Source organism: Pelodiscus sinensis, chromosome 6 (genome assembly GCF_052426305.1).
Source record: "Pelodiscus sinensis isolate ZL-2025 chromosome 6, ASM5242630v1, whole genome shotgun sequence".
Taxonomy (NCBI): domain Eukaryota; kingdom Metazoa; phylum Chordata; order Testudines; family Trionychidae; genus Pelodiscus; species Pelodiscus sinensis.
In genome coordinates, this window is record NC_143057.1 from 19549565 (window position 1) to 19571654 (window position 22090).

The 22090-nt window shown below is 42.9% G+C and overlaps 1 protein-coding gene across 1 annotated transcript in view; it reads right to left on the reverse strand.

Moving 5' to 3' along the window:
- Positions 1-1762: 1762 nt before the first annotated feature.
- Positions 1763-22090, reverse strand: part of FOCAD (focadhesin) — a 231132-nt gene continuing 210804 nt past the window's right edge. The window contains exons 38-45 of the mRNA XM_075931485.2: positions 18271-18386; positions 11382-11639; positions 10610-10699; positions 9220-9397; positions 7960-8057; positions 6811-7062; positions 4888-4963; positions 1763-2145 (exon numbers count right to left, since the gene is read on the reverse strand). Coding sequence (XP_075787600.2) covers positions 2072-2145; positions 4888-4963; positions 6811-7062; positions 7960-8057; positions 9220-9397; positions 10610-10699; positions 11382-11639; positions 18271-18386 — 1142 coding nt within the window. The 3' untranslated portion in view covers positions 1763-2071. The remainder of the gene's footprint in view (positions 2146-4887; positions 4964-6810; positions 7063-7959; positions 8058-9219; positions 9398-10609; positions 10700-11381; positions 11640-18270; positions 18387-22090) is intronic.

Consider the following 22090-nt stretch of genomic DNA (forward strand, 5'->3'; position numbering starts at 1 on the left):
TAGTGTGGTATGTCCTGTGATTGTTGGTAAGAATCATCTTGAGCTTAGGTGGTTGTCTATAGGAGACTATGGGTCTGTCTCCCAGAGCCTCTTGGAGTTTGGTATCCTGTTCCAGTATAGGCTGTAGTTTATTGATAATGTGTTGGACAGGTTTAAGTTGGGGGTTGTAGATGATGACAAGTGGTATTTTATTGTTGGTTTTCTTGGGTCTGTCTTGAAGTAGATGGTTTCTAGGTATTCATACCATACCAGATAATCACTCTTTAAGAGGGGCAAACAGCAGACACAGAAGATTTATTTGGCTGGAATTGGTCACTTCCAGCTGTTAAAAATACTAAACTGGCAACAGTAGTAAGAGAATAAATATGATACTGTGGCATGCTATGAAGATGAATACTTAACCGAGAAAACTACTATATATAGGATAGCTTCATTACATACAGCTCAGACCGAGAATACTGCAGTCAACACACTAAGAATCTGTATGGGATTAGTTATTCAATTACTGGTGAAACTTACCCCCACTGAATAGAGGGCCTGTTCAAGATCCTAAGCACCAATTAAGTTTCTCTTTAAGCTCTATCTTGTGTGGACCTTTGCTTTGGGATATATTTCTACCTATTTTTATTAGAAACAGAAGGAATCAAACTGTACAACCCACAAATGGGTTAAAGGTATACAGAGGGGCCAGGCCAAAATAATGAGGTTCAAAAAGAGGACTTACAAATGGAAAGGTACAGACCTAGGAGAGTAACATTAAAAAAAAAGAAGAGGGAAAGAAAGAGGAGAGACATTCTATGTCCTCTCAGAGACTGTAAGATGCTAGAGGAGAGAACAGATCTGCCAGCTTTCCTTTATTATGATAAAGGTGGAGAAGACCTGTGGGCTCCCGCCCCCTCTCAGAGGTGAAGACTTCTATGTAGGCAAGGGAAGGATGTTACTGGCGTGGGAGATGAAAGGAGATGGGATACAGTGGAAAAGTATCCAAGCTTCTGGAAATGTATCAAAATCACTATTTTCTGAGGTCCTAAACTGTAATATTCATGTTTAAATTAACCTGGAATTCATCAAATGTATCTAGCGATGCACAGATCCCACACTTACCAGGATAAGTGTCCCTGGTAAAATTGTTACAAGGTTGGCAACTATGCTATCATAAGAATAATGCTGGTCCTGATATAACAACATTGCATGATGAATGCTATAATATGGAGGGATCATAATGCTAACAAAAATTTGTCATCTGAAATGAAAAATCATTAAAAAACCTGAATAAAGAAATGTTGTGCCTTCAAATAAATACACCATGTCAAACCAAAACATTGCAAGATTTGTTTAATTTTTCCACATATTCATAGCAATCTTCCACCTACTACAGAAACAAGGCTTTCTGCTGGCTACAGCTTATATTGCATATTTTAAGTACTTCTGAAATTCAAGTTTTTAATTCAGGGTACGTCTACACTTGCTCCCTAGTTCGAGCTAGGGATGCAAATGTAGGCGACCAAAATTGCTAATGAAGCGGGGATTTAAATATCTCATGCTTCATTAACATGATCTCGCCAGCGTGTTACTCCGCTCAACAGCTGATTCGAACCAGGAAGTGTGTGCCGGGATGCGTTAGTTTGAACCAAACCCCTTGGTTCGAACTAACGTACTTGGGGTTTGGTTCAAACTAACGCGTCCCAGCGCACACTTCCTGGTTTGAATCAGCTATTGAGTGGAGTAACGCGCTGGCGAGATTATGCTTTGAAGCACGGGATATTTAAATGCCCGCTTCATTAGCAATTTTGGTCACCTACATTTGCATCCCTAGCTCGAACTAGGGAGCAAGTGTAGACATACCCTCACATAGTATGGCAAGACATCTCAGAATAGGAGCTGTCCTATTGACCAGACAAACCAAATGACTTTTCTACTCTTGAATCACTGGGAAGAAAATCCATAATATTTGATAATATCAATTTTTTTTAAAATGACACTTTTTGATGACTGAAGATTTCTGCCACACACTTTTCTATCAGTATTAAGGGGAGCACCTCTCAAATCTGATGCTGCTGTAATCTTGTGGTTACCAACCATAAGCCTTAGTCCATACTGCCTTCTTCTTGAACTCTGGGAGAAACCTCAACACCAGAAGTGTAGCTATGAAAATAAGAAGAATGTACATGATTATGTAGAAACTATATAGTAAAAGACAAGAATCACTCATCTCGGTTATTTCTGTATTATATTAATTGGCTATCATCAGGTTTCTACAGGAGCTTATACAAGGGGATAGTATTTGAGCCAGGTTTTTGCAGGTACAAACATAATACAAAATAGTAGTAGTTATGATAAACTTTTCTCCTATCTCCTCCTCATTCCTTGATCTTTCTCGTTACTACCCCTTTTTTTCCTGTGATGAACTCCCTTCCTCACCAGTGTTCTCTCTAAGCTGCAGGGCAGCACAGCTTCACAGGTGATTAAACAGTCCTGCCCTGTCAGAGGCTCAGAGCTCCATGCAGAGCTGACTGACACTGTCCCCTACCCTCCAGCTGGACCAAGAATCTCTTACTGCTGGTTCATCATCATTCACCATCTACACTTATGTTCAGTCCTTCGCCTTCTGGAGTCTCCAGTTTTGTTCCAACCTCACTAAGGCTTTGTCTACACTGCCAATTGAACTTTAACAGGTCATTAACAGATGCTTAAAAAACCTCTTGGCTCCCAAAAAGACAAAACATTGGCAGCGGAAAGTGACAGTGTGAACATTTCATTGCCAGCAGGAGCGCTCTCCTGTCACAATGCGAACCTGCTTATAGCGGTGCAAATAGTTTTTGGCAATGGTGAGGACAAACAATGTTCACACTGCCAAGTTTTTAGTGACAGGGTTGTGGGGGTACTGTAGACCAGGGGTAGGCAATAATTTTTAATCGGGAGCCAGTTCAGAAATTTTTCAAGTAGCCCCGGGCCATGTTGGAAGGCGCAGGGCCTCAAGCAGAAGGGACAAGGCCAGGATACTTCCTTGCTTCCCCACCCACAGACCATCATCGGTCCAGGGGGGCGGGGGAGCACGTGAAGTCTTTGCTGCCGCCACCTCCCCCCAGAGGTTCCCCCTTGGTGCCCATGCCCCTGGCAGTGGGAGGAGACTTTGTGCACTCTCGCTTCTGCCCCCAGGCCAATCAGAGCTTAGGGGCAGTGAAGTCTCCTCCTGCCCTGCCAGGAGAGTGTGGCGCTTAGAAGCGCTGTGCTCTCCTTGCAGGGTGGGGGCAGGGCAGAGGAAACTTCGGGTGCTCCCCCTGCCCCCAGGCCAATCAGGGCCCGTGGGTGGGGGAGTAGCAGGGCCTCCGAGGGCTGGATCAACCTGCTTGGTGGGCCGAATTTGGCCTGCGGAGGCCCTTTTGCCAACTCCTGCTGTAGACAAAGCCCAACTAGTGCTGCCTCCAGCCTCTTGTTGCTGCCATGTGAACTGCAGGACACCATGAAAGGCATCAGCTAAGGAAGCGAGTGTAATTTGTAGCAAGGGCAGATTGGTCGTATCACAACTTGCTCTTCCCAAGGGACCCAATCTGTTCATGGCCACTACAAAACTGTCCTGCAAAAGCATCCCCAAATGCACACTGGAAAAACGGTAGGAAACTGATTAGTCTTGAAGTTGTTTTACACACTTGAGGATTAGCCAGGTTACTAAAGGTTAAATAATTTTGAACTGGCTGTCAAAGCCGAATGGCCACATTAACTGATTGGATTACTAGTCTTTCCAGGATAACACCACTGTAGGAAATGGAGAGCAAAGCTTGCACTAATACTTGAGTAACCTAGGGACATTGTGGACTCTTCATCACAGGAGATATTTAAGAGCCAGTTAGATAAACACTTGTCAGGGGTGACCTAGAAAGTGTTTGGTCCTCCCATGAGGGCAGGGGACTGGACTTGACGACCTCCTGAGGTCCCGTCCAGTTTTATGATTCTATGATTAACTGGACATTAATAAAGTTTTTGGTGTTTAACTCTATTTTATACTAAACCTGAGAGCATAACATTATTCTATGTAGGCTTTCAGTTGCATAGAGTAAGTGATAGTGAGATAAAATGAAGAATCATACAATCTGAAAAAGGATTTAAAAAGAGAAGAATGTTTAACCTGTGGAGGTTATCTTAAAACCAATATGCATTTTGGTCACAACATGTGCTGTTACCCTACAAACATCTTGCTTCTTTAACAGACTAATGCTGTTTTCCTGAGCTCAAGGAAATATCTTAATATACCTATACATTTCTTTTCTGTGGGATGACAATGACGTCATCACATCACTCTGGCGTCCCACAGCTCCTCCCGCCCCCTCTCCCAGTTCTGGCTGCCACATCACACCTCCCTCCTCCCCTGTGCTGGCAGCCAGGAGGAGAGCGTGTGGGCATATGGCCTTGGAGCAGCCCCCACCCCCGGTGGCCAGGAGGCAAGCATGGGGCATGCAAGGCCTCAGCTGTGGCAGCAGCAGGGGGAAGAGGGGACCTGGGCTGACACAGTGGGAGATGGAGGTTGGGGGGGAGGGAGAACAAGCCCGGGTTAGTGCGGTCAGCCCAGCCCTCCGTGGTGACAGAGGGAAAGAGTGGGAGAGCATGGAGTCTGGTGAGGCCTCGGAGTGGCCCCCATCATGTCCCATCCTGCTCCCCTGAGGCAAAGGGGAGAAAGCCTGGGTGGCGTGGCCCTGGCAATGGGTGTGTGTGCAGAGGCTGGGACCAGCTGCGGGTGGAGTGAGAGGTCAAGACTGGTGTGACTGCCAGACCTCCCTGGTGGCGGGGGAAGAGCCAAACCTGTCTACCCCCACAAATGAGAAATGGCATGGCTAGCGAGCAGGGGGTACCGCCCCCTAGTAGGAATACATAAAATCAGAAATACCTTACCATTCAATAAGTCTCTGGAGGCTTGAGATAGCACTTCTTCAGGGCTCTCCATTATATTCATCAGCCAGTCAATAAACTAAGATTAAAATGAACAGCAGTCATATATTTGAAAATGTTCATATCAGAACACCAGAAATTCTCTATGACCTGTCTTAAGAAATGCACCCTACTTCAAATTTAGCCTACTCAGACAATGGCAAATCCATGAAAGTTAATTTTTGTATGACTTTTTTTTTTTAAAACAGACAATACTTGAATTATCTGAGTGATTATCATAAGAACGGCCATGCTGGGTCAGATCAAAGGTCCACCTAGCCCAGTATCCTGTCTGCCGACAGTGGCCAATGCAAATGCCCCAGAGGGAGTGAACAGAACAGAATCATCAAGCGATTCCACCTGTGTCATCCATTTCCAGCCTCTGACAAACAGAGACTAGGGATATCAGGTGGCCCAAAGTAAATAGTCCCAGCGGTAATGTCCCCTTTGTGTATAAGAAGGGTGGGATAGGCTGACTGTGCACTGAATGAAGAAAAACTTTCTTTTGTTTGCTTAAAAACTGCTGCCTATTAATTTCATTTGGTGACTCCTAGTTCTTATATAGTGAGAATAAGTAAACAACTTTTCCTTATTCATCGTCTTCACACCACTCATGATTTTATAGACTTCTATTATATCCCCTCTTAGTCTCCTCTTTTCTAAGTTGAAAAGTCCAAGTCTTTTTAAACTCTCTTCATATGGGACCTGTTCCAAACTGCTGATTATTTTTGTTGCCCTTTTCTGAACCTTTTCTAATGCTAATATATCTTTTTTGAGATAAGGTGACCACATCTGTATGCAGTATTCAAGAGGTGGACATACCATGGTTTTATATAGAGGCAATCAGATATTCCCGTCTTATTCTCTATCCCTTTTTTAAGGATTCCTAACATGGTTTGCTTTTTTGACTGCTGCTGCACATTTAGTGGATGTTCTCAGAGAACTATTCACAATGACTCCAAGATCTCTCTCAAAGGAGCTGTAGCTAAATTAGTCCCCATCATTTTGTATGTACAGCTGGGATTATTTTTTCCAATGTCCATCACTTTACATTCACCAAAATTAAATTTTATTTGCCATTTTTTGTTGCCCAATCACTTAGTTTGGTGATCTCTTTTTGAAGCTCTTCACAGTCTGCTTTGGTCTTAACTATCTTGAGCAGTTCGGTATCATCTGCAAATTTTGCCACCTCACTGTTTACCCCTTTCTGCAGATCATTTATAAATAGGTTGAATAGGATTGGCCCCAGGACAAACACTTGGGGGACCCCCTAGTTATCTCTCTCCACTCTGAAAAAGTACTATTCCCCAGCTCAGTGGGGAATCCACCCGTAACATGCTGAGCTCTCGGGGCTCCATCTCCCTGTTCTGCACTACTTCCTACCCACTTTTCAAATGTCAGGATCTTTCCCACTTATGTCCTCTGGGGTGGGTGCTTCCCCTGTACTGGCTGGCCTCTGCTGCACCTGCGCCTCCTCCTCCCGAGCTCTGGCAGCAGTTCCTTCTTCTGCAGTGGCCAGCCCTGACTGAGCTGCTCCACTGGCCTTTATACTTGTCCTTCAGTTGGACCATGCCCAGCAGGGCTGGTTAACCCCTGCAGGCCCAGTTGGTACACCCTGTCTCACACACCCAACTCTTAAGTGTTCTTAATCTTCTTGTAACTCAATTTAACACCTTGTAACTTACTTTTTTTTAAATTAAGTTATATCTGACTGTGATAAAGAAAAACTAGACCTCAAGTTAGGTGCACAGATAGAGGAAATATCACCAGTCTCACATAAGACCAGAGCTAACTCCATTGAGGACTGAGGGTGATCCAACATCTTCAGGAAGTGCTTAGCATCTTGCAAAATCAGGCCTTTAGAAAGTAAATTACATGCAGCTTTACCTTTTGTGTTTGTTCTTTCCAAGGCTCTTTAGCCAGCAAAAGCTGCATGCTGTTTGGAAGGAGAGTCAGAGTCTCCTGCACAGAAAGCTTTTCAATTGGATGCTTGCCAAAATCATCTGCAGACAATTCCAGCAGTATTTCTTTGTGTTTCCATGGTGACCAGCTGGCACTGAGGCCAAGCAGCAGTGGTGTAGCATGGTCAGCCCAGGCAACCACAGAAGCTGCAAATACCCACAACAAGAAGTCCACAGCCTAAACGGGAAACAGGAATGTTTAGTTCATTAGTTCAACAATAATGAAAAACAATATTATGATATCTTATTCTCCAGGATAAAGCCTATGCAGTTGAAGATTTAAACTTTAAAAGAGTCCATTTAAGGCAGTTTAATGGACTGGTTTTTTGTTCTTTAAAGTAGTAAAACAGTATTTAAAAACTAAATACTACAATCCTTAAGCAAAGGAAGTAAATAGAAACATTTCTGAAACAGACTTCTTTTGCAATGGACTTATTAATTTTTAAACCATAATGGAAAATAATGCTTATGGACAAGCATTCCATCATCTGGAATCCTGCTTCACGAAGCAGCCAATAGCTGATGCTCTAGGATGATCAGACACACATTCACCACAACTGCACACGGCGAATAGTTCTATCCTATATAGCAAAGGAATGGCTTCTCTCTGATGTCTGCAGCAACAAACTGATGTCCCCAAAGCATGAGATTTAAGTACGTCACAAAACATAACTGTAAATAATACTGGTAGCTTTGAAACAGTCCAACCCTTGTACAAACTGTACCTGCGGTACTCTGACCTACTGAGACAATGAATGCCACAGATCAATTAAAATACTGTAAAGGAGCTTTTCCCTTGTAATTGTTCTAAGTGTTCCGAGTTCTACATCATACTGTTCCCCTTTATATTATGTAAGTGGTTTTACAGGTTAGGTGCTAGATTTACTTAAGATATTTAAAAAAATATTACATTTTAAAAGCCTTGTGTGGACAATCAGTGATTTTCCATATGGAAATAAGAGGACATTATTGTAAAAGAAAAAGTGAGGGAATAACACCTGTTCTTTGGAAAGGACAAATTACACCAGAAACCATTTCCCCTCTGAAAACTACGTATTATCTTAACAGCATGTACCTCTTTAATATCCACATTTTGTATAGATATTGACTTGTAAGCAACATTTCTGATATAGCCCATAAATTCTAGCAGCCAGTCCATTCTCTTCAACACTCCTGTAAGAACAAGAATAGTGTCTTACAAAAATGCTAGCATATATCCCTTTTTACAAAGAAAATATAGTACCAGGAATCACTACAGCAAACAAACAGCAGGACAGAGGAGGAATAATAGCAACAATCATAACATTTAATTTTTGTGAGCCCATGCCAAAGGCATATAATCCCCTTAACACCTGAACCTCACATTATAACACAGGCAATGTTGCTGTAATAATCCTTAGAACTCACAAATTAACAACAGTACACTGAAAAAGATAATGAAAAAAAATACATCTTTCAAAATAATTCTATCCTGCAGATCTGCTCTGTGGACATCTCACATGGATTCCTAATTGTGATAATCCAACACTTACACATAAAAGATTCTTAATTATGACATTCCAACATTAACACATAAAAGATCACCCTCCCTCAATCAAACTAACATAGGCTTTGCAACTGAGTCCAGTGCATGTTGGGCTAGAAACTGGGGAGTATAGGAAAGTGTGTGTAAAACTTTGTCCTTTGAGCAATAAAATCAATATAGTTTCTATATGCCTAATCAAGTAGTCTCAATGATTGGTTCAAGGAACCTCCCAGTAATTAAGGGCATACCACTATATAACCCTAGCCTTAACTTTCCTTCCCTGTAACTGCCTGAGTTTTTGTTAGAGGTACCAAAATCAATAATGCTCTTTCCACCAATCAGACTTGGCTAAACCCAAACTCAGCCCCACCTTCTTTATTCAAACAAAACACCAGGTATTTTCAGCGGGACTATTTACTTTGTTCTCTGTTCCTTCTGAGCTTACCTCGCAGTTGCTCTTTTTATCACTTTGTGCTACTCTTAGTTTTGTGTCTTCTTTCATTCATCTCACTTCCTACATACTAGCTAGCATTCCTTATTTCAATTAAACCCACCACTTTACAAGTCCTTCAGAGATGACATCTGAAGTCCTTTCCATTTAAACGCCTATCCTTTTGTATGTGTGAAAATTAGATTTTAAAATTTGGAGAGCAATGACCTTGTAGTTTTTGTCTTTAAATCATCACATCCATTTCTAATACTTTAGAAATAATACTTATCACATCTAGAAAGATTTGACTGGACCAAAACTTAAAGTAATCTGTGCAGATTCATTAAGCTTTTTCATTTCTTTCTTCGGTGTGGCCTTACCTGTGTTTTCATGACTTATAATTCGGGCATGGTAGAAACCATGCAACAACATCCATGCAATAGTTTCTTTCTGCTGACATCTTACTGCAGTACCAATCACATCATTCAAGCTCAACAAAGGCAATCGGCCTTGAGAAACTAAATGAACTTTGATGAAGGTGGCCTTTTCTACATTGTTCTGCAAAAGCAACAAAAACTTGAAGTACAACATTCTTCTTGCTGTAAAAGATACTATTATATCTCTGTAGAGACATGAGAGGAATCCTTCAGTCATTAAGCCAGCTGATTTCTTTTCTTTTCTGGGGGGGGGGGGGGGAGGGGTGAGATTGAGGGCAGGGGACAGGTTAAATGGATTGGGTAGGAGACATTAAAAAATACATATCAAGTGATCAAACGGGGTCATATAATAGCACATGAAATGTACATAGGTCAGTACAACCAGACTCTGCTTACATTTGTAAACAATGATTAGTACTTATGGAAGAGGTGTGACATCCCTGATTTTTAAGTCTTATTTGTACATAACGGGAACAACATGGGCTGCAGCAATGCATATTTTCTCACATTGCTTTTCCAGTTATCCTGACCCCCAAGGATTAACCTCAATGAGAGGACAGTTCAGTTTCAAAAGCCTGTTTATATTCCTGGACAGCTGTCAATAGAGTCTGCCACCAAGGGTACCATGCTGGTTATGTGATATGGATGCTTGCATATGAGGGGGCTTCATCTGAAATCACCAACTTATTTCACAGAGGTCACTTCATCACCAGATCATAACTTATGATAACTGTCAATCTCATATCTATTTGAGTGAGTAACCTGAAGTTTCAAAGCTTCTTTCATTATCCTCCTCAGCCATCCTGACCAACAAACTATTTTGAACGCATTTGAAATATAGTGCGGTGAATCTATAATACTGGCAAGTGTGAAATCAAAAAACTGCAAAACACTTGTTACATTTTGCAAGAGTGTGTAAAGGATTCATCAGCTCAAATGCAGTGGATTACGACATTACATTTAGTCTATTTAAAGAATCCTATAGCTAATCTAAAGAAGAGGGTTAGTCTTGTGGTTAAACTACTGATTCAGGAGACCTAGTTTATGTTACTGACTGTGCTACAGATTTTCTGTATGAATTTGGGGCAGTCATTTGGGGACAGATTCAAAGCCCACGGAATCCAATAGATGTTTTCCCCATCACCTCCATTTCTCATTTGTAAATTGAGAATAATGATACCACCACACAGAGCTGTTGTAAGGATACATTCATCAACATTTGTGAGGTGTTAAAATATTCAGGGTGATGTGTAAAACTGTAAAGTACCTCTTCATCCCATACATAACCATGTGTTAGGAGAATTCTAGAAGCCTAGAATGAAACACAAATTACCTTAGCGAACTGGGCAATCCGGCCAACTTCCACATCTGTCATTTCTGAGAGACATTTTGCTACCTCAGTGTACATCTCCACTTCACTTCTCTGGAAAAAGAAAAAGGCATGAATGTTTGTACATGGATAACTGTATTATAACACCATTAAAGTAACAAAGAACCTAGCGGCCTTTATTCATGGTTCATTTAATAAAGTTTCTAAGTAAAATGAAACCGAAAAATTTCTCACTTATTTTGCATTTATGTTGAATTTGAATGTAATCAATTTTACTATTACAAAAAAAGATGGAAACTTCTAAAGGAAAGTGTTTTTCCTTTGGTGTATTTTCTGTTTGCTGCCCTAAAGGAATTAATGATTGAGACATTTTTCTGGCTAAAAATGTTTCTTTTCACTGACTGTTCTCTGCTTCCATTCCAACAATTATTTTACCTCAGTACAAATTCTATATTTTTTTATTTGCCTAATTTTTGAGAGGCAAATTCCACTGCAACTTTGGTTTTATATTTCACCATATGCTAAAGAATATCTGAAGAAATGTTCACTGGAATGGTATTATTTACCCAAAACTCCTCTTTCAAATTTTAAATCCAATTGCTCAGTGTAGATTTACTGAAAAAAATAAAATGTTTTGCCAACAGCAGAAAGATCAGGCAAACATCTTATAGTGGCTTTTTTATCCTTCCCATTCAGCCTTGCTTCCTAAAGCTTCCCTACCCATAAACCCATTCTTAACAATCTGTATTAGAATATGAGTATTTACATCTCTTACCTGAATCTCATTTGGTAAAAGCTCAAATATCTTCTCCACAGCCTGGCACAGAAGGGTCCAACAATGTTGGGCAGGGCTTGGAAGTTTCATAGCTTGGTTGAGTCCTTGTAAAATATTCTGGCAAAGCTCATGATTTTTTGAATGCTTAGTTTCAAAATGCTGTACTAAAAACACTTCAGTAAAAGTCTGTAGTTTGTCTTCTGCAACATGTTTCATCCACAGGGACAAAGAATTAAAAAGATATTTCCTGGTTTTCATCTGAAAGGAAATATAGAGCATTACCGGACATTGGTCATTTTCAAAGTCTTTTTTACTGACTTATATAATTAAATGCTATTGTCTCACTGTTCTCAAGGTGTTTCCTTTTATAAGTATAGGGAATACTACTAACATTGAGGTAACTAACTAGTTATTAGAGCCAAAATTGGGAAGTTTAAAATGGCTCTAGAACAGTGGTTTTCAAACTTTTTTTCTCATGACCCAGTTGAAGAAATTGTTGATGTGCACGATCCAACATAATTTGGACTAAAGCGCAGGCTCCAGGGTGGGGTTGAGGATGAGAGCTTTGGGCTGTAGGAGGGGACTCACACTTTGTGTGAGTGTGGGGGGAGGTCAGAGCTGGGGCTAGAGGGGCTTACCTCGGGCGGCTCCCTGTCAGCAGTGCAGGGGGACTGCTAAGGCAGCTTCCTGCTCCTCCTGGCACCACAGATCATGTTGCGCCACAGAAGCAGCCAGCAGCAGGTTCCCAGCAAATGGGAGTTCAGAGCTAGTGCTTAGGGCAAGAGCAATGTGCGGAGGAGCCCTGTGCACTTTCCCTTCCCTCCTCCACCGCCAGGAGCTGGGCCTGCTGCTAGCCGCTTCTAGGGCACAGTGCAGTCTGCAGTGCCAAGACACGCATGTAGTCTGCCTTAGCATCCCCGCTGGTTACCTGATTACCCTGCAGCAATGAGATCCAGTGCCTGACATTCCGCGACCCGGTATTGGGTCACAACTTCTAGTTTGAAAACCACTGCTCTAGAATACAGTACACAGAACAGCACAAAACTTCATCTTCCCATATGATCTACAGCAGGGAGCAGAAGAGATTTACCAGCAACTCAACTAGTTTCTCTCTTCTATGCTAAAAATTTTGGACTCCACCCTCTTAGTTTTAGACCCAAACCTCTGTTGCCCCTCAGCTATAGAAAAAAGGGAACATTTTCGTAACTATCCCCTCCCTCCTCCAAAACCGACTGGAACTTGAGGCCCTTTTGAATTTTTTTATCCCAAAAAAAGGATAGATGCTTCTCCCACTTCTTTAGTATTGCCAATTATTTGTATTATCATAGTACCTAAAAACACTAGTTGAAACAAGTATCAGAGGGGTAGCCGTGTTAGTCTGAATCTGCAAAAGCGGCGAGGAGTCCTGTGGCACCTTATAGGCTAACTGAAGTGTAGGAGCATAAGTTTTTGTGGGCAAAGACCCACTTCGTCAGATGCATGTAGTAGAAATTTCCAGAGGCAGGTATAAATATGCAGGCCAGGATCAGGCTGGAGATGATGAGGTGGATCCAATCAAGGAGGATGAGGCCCACTTCTAGCAGCTGATCTGGAGGTGTGAATTCCAAGAGAGCAGAAGCTGCTTTTGTAGCTAGCAAGCCATTCACAGTCTTTGTTTAATCCAGAGTTGATTGTGTCAAACTTGAAGATGAACTGTAGCTCAGCAGTTTCTCTTTGAAGTCTGGTCCTGAAGTTTTTTTGCTGCAGGATGGCTACTTTTACATCTGCAATTGTGTGTCCAGGAAGATTGAAGTGTTCCCCTACAGGTTTTTGTATGTTGCCATTCCTAATATCAGATTTGTGTCCATTGATTCTTTTACGTAGGGACTGTCCAGTTTGGCCGATGTATATAGCAGTGGGACATTGTTGGCACATGATGGCCTATATTACGTTGGTAGATGTGCAGGAGAACGTACCAGTGACAGTATGGCTGATCTGGTTAGGTCCTGTGATGGTGTTGCTGGTGTATATATGTGGGCAGAGTTGGCACCGAGGTTTGTTGCAAGGATTGGTTCCTGAGTTCGAGTTATTATGGTGCGGTGTGTAGTTGCTGGTGAGAATATGCTTCAGGTTGGCGGGTTGTCTGTGGGCAAGGACCGGCCTACCTCCCAAGGCTTGTGAAAGCGAGGGATCATTGTCCAGGATGGGTTGTAGATCACTAATGATGCGTTGGAGAGGTTTTAGCTGGGGACTGTAGGTGATGGCCAGTGGTGTTCTGTTGGTTTCTTTCTTGGGTTTGTCCCGTAGCAGGAGGCTTCTGGGTACACGTCTGGCTCTGTCAATCTGTCTCCTCACTTCCTCGTGTGCGTATCGCAGTTTACAGAATGCTTGTTGAAGATCTTGTAGGTGTAGGTCTCTGTCTGAGGGTTTGGAGCATATGTGGTGTGTCCGGGATGGAAGCTGGAGGCATGCAGGTAAGTGTAGCGGTTAGTAGGTTTTCGGTATAGGGTGGTATTGATGTGACTGTCACTTATTTGTACCGTGGTGTCCAGGAAATGGACCTCCCGTGTAGATTGATCCATGCTGAGGTTGATGGTGGGGTGGAAACTGTTGAAATCATGGTGAAATTCTTCCAGAGTCTCCTTCCCATGGGTCCAGATGATGAAGATGTCATCGATGTAGCGCAGGTAGAGAAGGGGTGTAAGTGGACGGGAGCTGAGGAAGTGTTGTTCCAGGTCAGCCATAAAAATGTTGGCGTATTGTGGGGCCATGCTGGTGCCCATAGCAGTGCCACTGGTCTGAAGGTATATGTTGTCACCAAATCTGAAATAGTTGTGTGTGAGGATAAATTCACAGAGTTCAGCCACCAGTTGTGCTGTGGCATCATCAGGGATACTGTTCCTGACACCTTGTACTCCATCTGCATGTGGGATGTTTGTGTAGAGAGCCTCTACATCCATGGTGGCTAGGATGGTGTTTTCTGGAAGATCACCTATGCATTGTAATTTTCTCAGGAAATTCGTAGTGTCACGGAGGTAACTGGGAGTGCTGGTGGCGTAGGGTCTGAGCAGAGAGTCCACATAGCCAGACAGTCCTTCAGTGAGAGTTCCAATGCCCGAGATGATGGGACGTCCGGGATTTCCAGGTTTGTGGATCTTGGGTAATAGATAGAACAACCCTGGTCGGGGCTGTAAGGGTGTGTCTATTTGTTCCTGTGCTTGTGTAGGGAGTGTCCTGAGCAGATGGTGCAGTTTCTTAGTGTATTCCTTAGTGGGATCTGAGGAAAGTGGCCTGTAGAATTTGATATTGGAGAGTTGTCTGGCAGCCTCCTTTAGGTAGTCAGGCCTGTTCATGATGACAACAGCACCTCCTTTGTCAGCCTCTTTGATTATAATGTCAGAGTTGTTCCGGAGGCTGTGGATGGCATTGCGTTCTGCATGACCGAGGTTACCAGGCAAGCAATGCTGTTTTTCCACAATTTCTGCCTGTGCACGTCGGCAGAAGCATTCTATGTAGAGGTCCAGACTGTCATTTCGGCCCTCAGGAGGAGTCCATGTGGAGTTGTTCTTCTTGTGCTGTTGGTGGGAAGGTATCTGTGTGTCAGTGCACTGTTCAGTGTTGTGTTGCAAGTATTCCTTGAGACAGAGACGGCAAAAGTAGGCTTCCAGATCACTGCAGAACTGTATCATGTTAGTGGGGGTGGCGGGGAAAAAGAGAATCCCCGAGATAGAACAGATTCTTCTGCCGGGCTGAGTGTGTACTTCGAGAGATTGACGATATTGCTGGGTGAGTTAGGGGTACCACTGTTGTGGCCTCATGTGGTAGGTAGGATTTTAGACAGCTTACAGTCCTTTTTCCTCTGTAGAGAAGTGAAGTGTGTAATGTAGATCTCCTGTCTTATTTTAGTAAAGTCCACTTGTGCGGAAGGTTGGTGTTTTATGAGAGACTCCAGATTGGAGAGCTCTTTTTTGATGTTTTCCTGTTTGCTGTACAGAATGCTGATCAGGTGGTTCCTCAGTTTTTTTGATAGTATATGGCATAATCTCTCACTGTAGTCTGTGCAGTATGTAGATAGCAATGGATTTTTCACCTTCAGTCCATTTAGTATAATGTCCATCCATTTGCATTTGGAGAGAAAGATTATATCTGTTTGCACTTGTGCAAGTTTCTTCACGAGATTGATAGATTTCCACTCCATACGGCTAAATGCAGTGCCTTGCATGGTGTCAAGTATCAGAGGGGTAGCTGTGTTAGTCTGAATCTGCAAAAGCGGCGAGGAGTTGCATAGGTGATCTTCCAGAAAACACCATCCTAGCCACCATGGATGTAGAGGCTCTCTATACAAACATCCCACATGCAGATGGAGTACAAGCTATCAGGATCAGTATCCCTGATGATGCCACAGCACAACTGGTGGCTGAACTCTGTGAATTTATCCTCACACACAACTATTTCAGATTTGGTGACAACAAATACCTTCAGACCAGTGGCACTGCTATGGGCACCAGCATGGCCCCACAATACGCCAACATTTTTATGGCTGGGGGGCCCCCCAGCAGACCAGGGAGATGCGGAACAAAGCCGCGGAAGAACCGGGTGGCAGGACCACGGCGCATCTGGGCAGTCCCACCGCCCGCATCCTCCGGGGCGAGAAAAGCCCCGTTCGTAAGTACGGATCCGACGTAAGTCAGATCCGCATAACTCGGGGACTGCCTGTATGTGCTGGTGAAGGGTAACAACTGATGAATTGCAAGTCTTGATAAAGCTGAATATTCTTGAACATAAGCCACCCCAAAACATAATCAGATAAATTTATTTAAATTTTTGTATTAATTGGTCATCTGAAGTGATTTTGATTAGGTTTTAATAATTTTGTGTAGAAAAAATGACTGGTTTTCCTGTTATACTTAATGGACTTCAAATCCAGTTACTGTTGTCATTTATGGTTGGAAAATACTTCATGATGTTTGTGTATAAATCACAAAGATGATCTGCAATGTCCTGGTCAGGAGGAAGAGTACAGGAGAAAGCTTGAGAACATTACAGGCGGGAGTTGGGGCAGGGTGTCTGGCCAGGAGGGAGGGTAGAGGAGAGGTCTTGGGGCAGAGTGTCAGAGCAAGCTGGGAATGCAGGGTCTTGGCAGAGGGAGGGGACTGAGGGGGATTTGGGTGCAGGGTCTGGGTGTCTTGAAGGGGAGCAGCAGAGCCCGAGAGTGCCCCAAAGTGGGGGGACAGCAGAGCCTGAGCACACCCCAGGTGGGGGGGGGGGAGGTGGCAGAGCCTGAGTATGCCCCACGTGGAGGTGGGGAGCAGCAGAGCCAGAGCACACCCCAGGTGGGGGGGGGCCAGCAGAGCCCGAGCGCGCTTCAGGTGTGTGTGTGTGGGGGGGGGAGACACGCGGCAGAGTCCAAGCCGGGTTTGAAGCAGGTAGCAGTTTAAAAACTGCAAGGTCCAAGAGCAGCTCCTTGGCTCCAGCCACCCCTCCCGCTCCCAGGAGCAGCAGCTGCCGCTGAAAAAGCTGTCGCCTGCACACATGGAAGAAGAGGAGAAGGAGGCTGCCCAACATGGGAGGCTCCATGGGACGGGGGCCATCCTGCGGGGTGGGGAGGGGCCAGCCGCAGTGGTGCGCCCGCCCCCGCCGGCAAAGCTCCAATGGGAGCAGGGGGCAGGGAAGTAGAGTTTTAGAGCCCATACTGATTCCACAACTCGATTCCTACTTTTGCAGGGGGCAGAGAAGTAGAGTTTTTTCAGGGAACCCTCAGTTTTACTTCATGGAACCCCGGAGTTCCGCAGAACACCATTTGGGAAACACAGCACTAACCCATGGAGAAATGGAAGATTATACTAGGGATGTCACATAACATGGAATTGAATAATCATATAACCACATGAAATATTAGGGTTACACTACTATTCGATAGTTGACAGGGATGGCAGCCAGTGCATTCCTGGCTCCACTCCCAGGGAGCCCCCTACTAACATACGCTGCTGACTCTATCAGAGAGAGAGGATGCCAAAGCAGCCTCTGTGGGGAGCCTCTTGAAAGCCAGCTCCCCAGATGTATTGGCTTCTGCCTGCCCCTCACCAGCAGCGCAGAGGTGGGGGGAGTAGGTGGATCCAGTGCTTGTGGGGAACTGGCTTTTAAGCCAGCTCTTCATGGACACTGGCTCCCGCTACCTGCCCTCCTTGCTGCCTCTGATACAGAGGCAGCAAAGGGGGCGAGGGAAGCAGGTAGTCAACAAGATTAATAGATAAGACTAGGCTTATTAGTTAATCCTGTAGTTGTCTACACATTGACACCCCTAGATTATATACTAAAACAAGCAAAATTTTCTTTTAATGATTCTGGGCCAACTTCTCAGCTGATGTAGATCAGCATAGATTCCTTCAAAGTCATCTGAGCTACATCATTCACCCTAGGTAAGGCTGATGTGGAATTTCGCAGGGTTTCTACAGGACTAATTTCATGATTTGGGGAGGGCCTTGTAGAGCCCATACTGATTCCACAACTTGATTCCCACTTTTCATCTGAAGTTAACATCAATTTTGGTACTAATCCTTTCAAATATATAAGGATTAATCTACAGAAACTAAAAGGAAGGAAAACAAGATAAATAACTAACAAATAAGTAAATACATAGATGATGGAAGGTTTTAAGTCTGCCTTGAATTTGAAATCTCTGGCATAAGTAATTTCAGAGCCACTAAAAGCCATTTGCAGATATAACAGAACTTTTAGAAAATTCTGCACAAATGTCACTGTGTGTTTGGTGGAGATGCAGGGCTGGAATAGTAAGCATTTAAGTGCACATGATCAAGATATGCTGCCCTGTGTAAGCAAGGTTGTACACAAAAAAAGAGGATACAGAATTCATAAGCTTTCTAGAGTTCAATGCTGATCTAATACGTACACTGAGACTGTAGACTAAAGGTGGCACTATCCACCTCCCCAAGAGCATTGCAGCACTCTGAGCTGATTGAGCCTGGGTCACTGAAAGTTCAATACATAGTTGCTGAATCTCTTCACCTAAAGGGGAAGAAAGTAAACAGGTTACAATGCAATTCTTTTAAGCTCTCAGTTTGTTCTAAAGATATAATGCAGAAAAAAATGAAGATAAGTGTTTTTATTCTAGAAGAAATAGGTTTGGTTTCTTGTGACATTGGAAAAGGTTCAGAAAAGGTCAACAAAAATCATTAGGGGTTTGGAACAGGTTCCATGTGAAGAGAGGTTAAAAAGACCAGGGCTACGTCTAGACTGGCATGATTTTCCGGAAATGCTTTTAACAGAAAAGTTTTCCATTAAAAGCATTTTCGGAAAAGAGCGTCTAGATTCCGCAAAAGCACTTTTTGTGGAAAAGCGTCCATGCCAATCTAGACGCGCTTTTCCGCAAAAAAGCCCCGATCGCCATTTTCGCAATCGGGGCTTTTTTGCTGAAAATAAATCTGGGCTGTCTAAACTGGCCCTTTTGCGCAAAAGGACTTTTGCACGAATGGGAGCAGCATAGTATTTCCGCAAAAACACTGACAATCTTACATGAGATCGTCAGTGCTTTTGTGGAAATTCAAGCGGCCAGTGTAGACAGCTGGCAAGTTTTTCCGGAAAAGTGGCTGATTTTCCAGAAAAACTGGCCAGTCTAGACACAGCCCAGGAGTTTTCATCTTAGAAAAGAAGAGACCAAGGGAGGATATGATAGAGGTCTATAAAATCATGACTGGTGTGGAAAAAGTGAATAAGAGAAAGTTATTTACTTGTTTCCATAACATAAGAACTAGGAGTCACCAAATGAAATTAATAGATAGAAGATTTAAAACAAACAAAAGGAAGTTTTTCTTCACGCAGTGCACAATCAATCTGTGCAACTCCTTGCCAGAGGATGTTGTGAAGACCAGGACTTTACCAGGGTTCAAAAAATAATTAGATAGATTCATGGAGGTTAGGTCCATTAATGGCTATTAGCCAGGATGGGTAGGAATGGTGTGTCTAGTATCTGTGTGTCCGAGACTGGAAAAGGATGACAGGAGAGGGATCATTAGATTACCTGTACTGTTTGCTCCCTCTGGGGCATCTGGCATTGGCCACTGTTGGAAGACAGGATACTGGGCTAGATGAACCTTTGGTCTGACCCAGTATGGTCATTCTTATGTACTTACGTATGTACTTACAACACCACTGATAAAATTTAGAAAAGATCTCTCGCTATTTATGTAACTTCTTTATACCCCTTAGATGTGTCCAGAATCCAAGCATGGAGCACTCACTCAAATGTAATTGAAAAGAAAAGCAATAAAATATGAACATGCAGGAAAAATCTTCTATGCTAAATGGAAAGAATAATCAAGCTATTAAAGAACTCCTTGAAAGGGGACAAAGCATTGATATGCCTTTCTGTTAAGTTCAGCTATTTACATTCAGTGTGCAGTGCACTGTTGTAAACGTCAACTTCACATAGCTTCAGATGAATGGCCATTATTGCTCCTAGAGCATGGGCACAGGCATTCTGGTTGTCTGGACACAGGAGATATTTCCAAAGAATAGTATTCTCATGTGTGTTGTTGAACTGATTGTGGGTTTTGTGCAGGATTCCCGCAAAACTAAAACTGTCTCTCCCTTAATAAAGCTAACTAAGCATAAAACTCTGAAAAGAGTTCCCTTTGCCCAATCAAATGGTATTCTAGTGTAACTGCATGAGAAGGACAGGGTTTCAAATTTAATACTATCATTGAAAGTTAGGCCATGTCTTCACTAAGCAGAAGACCGCTGTTGCCATGCTTTACTTCCAGAGTTTGACTTAGTGGGTCTAGTTAAGACCTGCTAATTTGAACTCAGAGGGCACCCCTGTTGGCAGCCAGTCATCTTGCTCCTGTGAGGAGTAAGGGAAGCTGAGAGGATGGTGGGGAAATTCAAATAAAGGTATGTCAACTTCAGCTACGTATCTTGATTTGACCTTCCCCTGTAGTGCAGATTTAAGGTTAGAGAGAAACATTGTGATTATCTAGTCTGACTTCCTGCACACTGCAGACCAGAACCTCACCCACTCATTCCTAAGATAGACCCCTAGCCTCTGGCTGAGTTACTAAAGTTCTCAAATCATGGTTTCAAGTTACAGAGAATTTGCTATTTATACTAGTTTAAATATGAAAGTGACCTGTATTCCCAGGGTCTCAGTGAATCTGATTTGTAAAAAACTTGCTTCCTAACTCTAAATATGGCGATCAGTTAGATCCCAAACATGCAGGCAAGACCCATGAAGCAGATACCTGGAAAAGAATTCTCTGTAGTAACTTTGAGCCTTCCCCATCTAGAGTCTGGTCTACTGTCACTGGGAGTTTTTGTACTGGCAATTGCTGATAGGCCACATGCAATCGTAGGCAGTTTCATCATACCATTAACTCACTTATCATGAGTCATCTTAATTCAACAGCAGCGAGGTGTTAAAGTTTACGGATGATACTAAACTGTTTAAGATAGTCAAGACAGAAGCAGACTGTGAAGAACTTCAAAAAGATCTCATCAAACTGAGTGATTGGGCAACAAAATGGCAAATGAAATTTAATGTGGATAAGTGTAAAGTAATGCACATTGGGAAAAATAACCCCAACTATACGTACAGTATGATGGGGGCTAACTTGGCTACGACAAATCAGGAAAGAGATCTTGGAGTTATCGTGGATAGTTCTCTGAAAACTTCCACACCATGTGCAGCGGCGGTCAAAAAGGCAAATAGGATGTTAGGAATTATTAAGAAAGGGATAGAAAATAAGACACAGAATATCTTACTGCCCCTGTATAAAACTATGGTACGCCCACATCTTGAATACTGTGTACAAATGTGGTCTCCTCACCTCAAAAAAGATATTTTGGTCTTGGAAAGGGTTCAGAAAAGGGCAATGAAAATGATTAGGGGTTTGGAATGGGTCCCATATGAAGAGAGGCTAAAGCTACTGGGACTTTACAGTTTAGAAAAGAGGAGACTGAGGGGGGATATGATAGAGGTATATAAAATCATGAGTGGTGTGGAGAGGGTGAATAAAGAAAAGTTATTTATTAGTTCCCATAATAGAAGAACTAGAGGACACCAAATGAAATTAATGGGTAGCAGGTTTAAAACTAATATAAGGAAGTTCTTCTTCACACAGCACATAGTCAACCTGTGGAACTCCTTGCCAGAGGAGGCTGTGAAGGCTAGGACTATAACAGAGTTTAAAGAGAAGCTAAATAATTTCATGGAGGTTAGGTCCATAAAAGGCTATTAGCCAGGGGATAGAAACGGTGTCCCTGGCCTCTGTTTGTCAGAGGCTGGAGATGGATGGCACGAGACAAATCACTTGATCATTGTCTTCAGTCCACCCTCTCTGTGGCACCTGGCGCTGGCCACTGTCAGCAGACAGGTGACTGGGCTAGATGGACCTTTGGTCTGACCCAGTATGGCCATTCTTATGTTCTAACTTTGATCTTTATATAAATTTCCAGAATACTTGAAAGTGGAACCATTTGTTCTTATTTTTATTTATTTGGGCTAAGATTTTCAAAAATTGAAGCCAAAAATCAACTGGAATGGATGATGTTGAATAGTTTTACTTCTGAAATAAGGTTATTCACTTCTAAGGCTTCTAAATCCATATTTAGACAAATATTAGGCTCATGAGTTGAGAATTTTGTTTTAGAAATTTATTCTCTCTTTAGTATATTATTTGGTACCCTAATCCAGATTATTACAAAAGCCTTTGTCA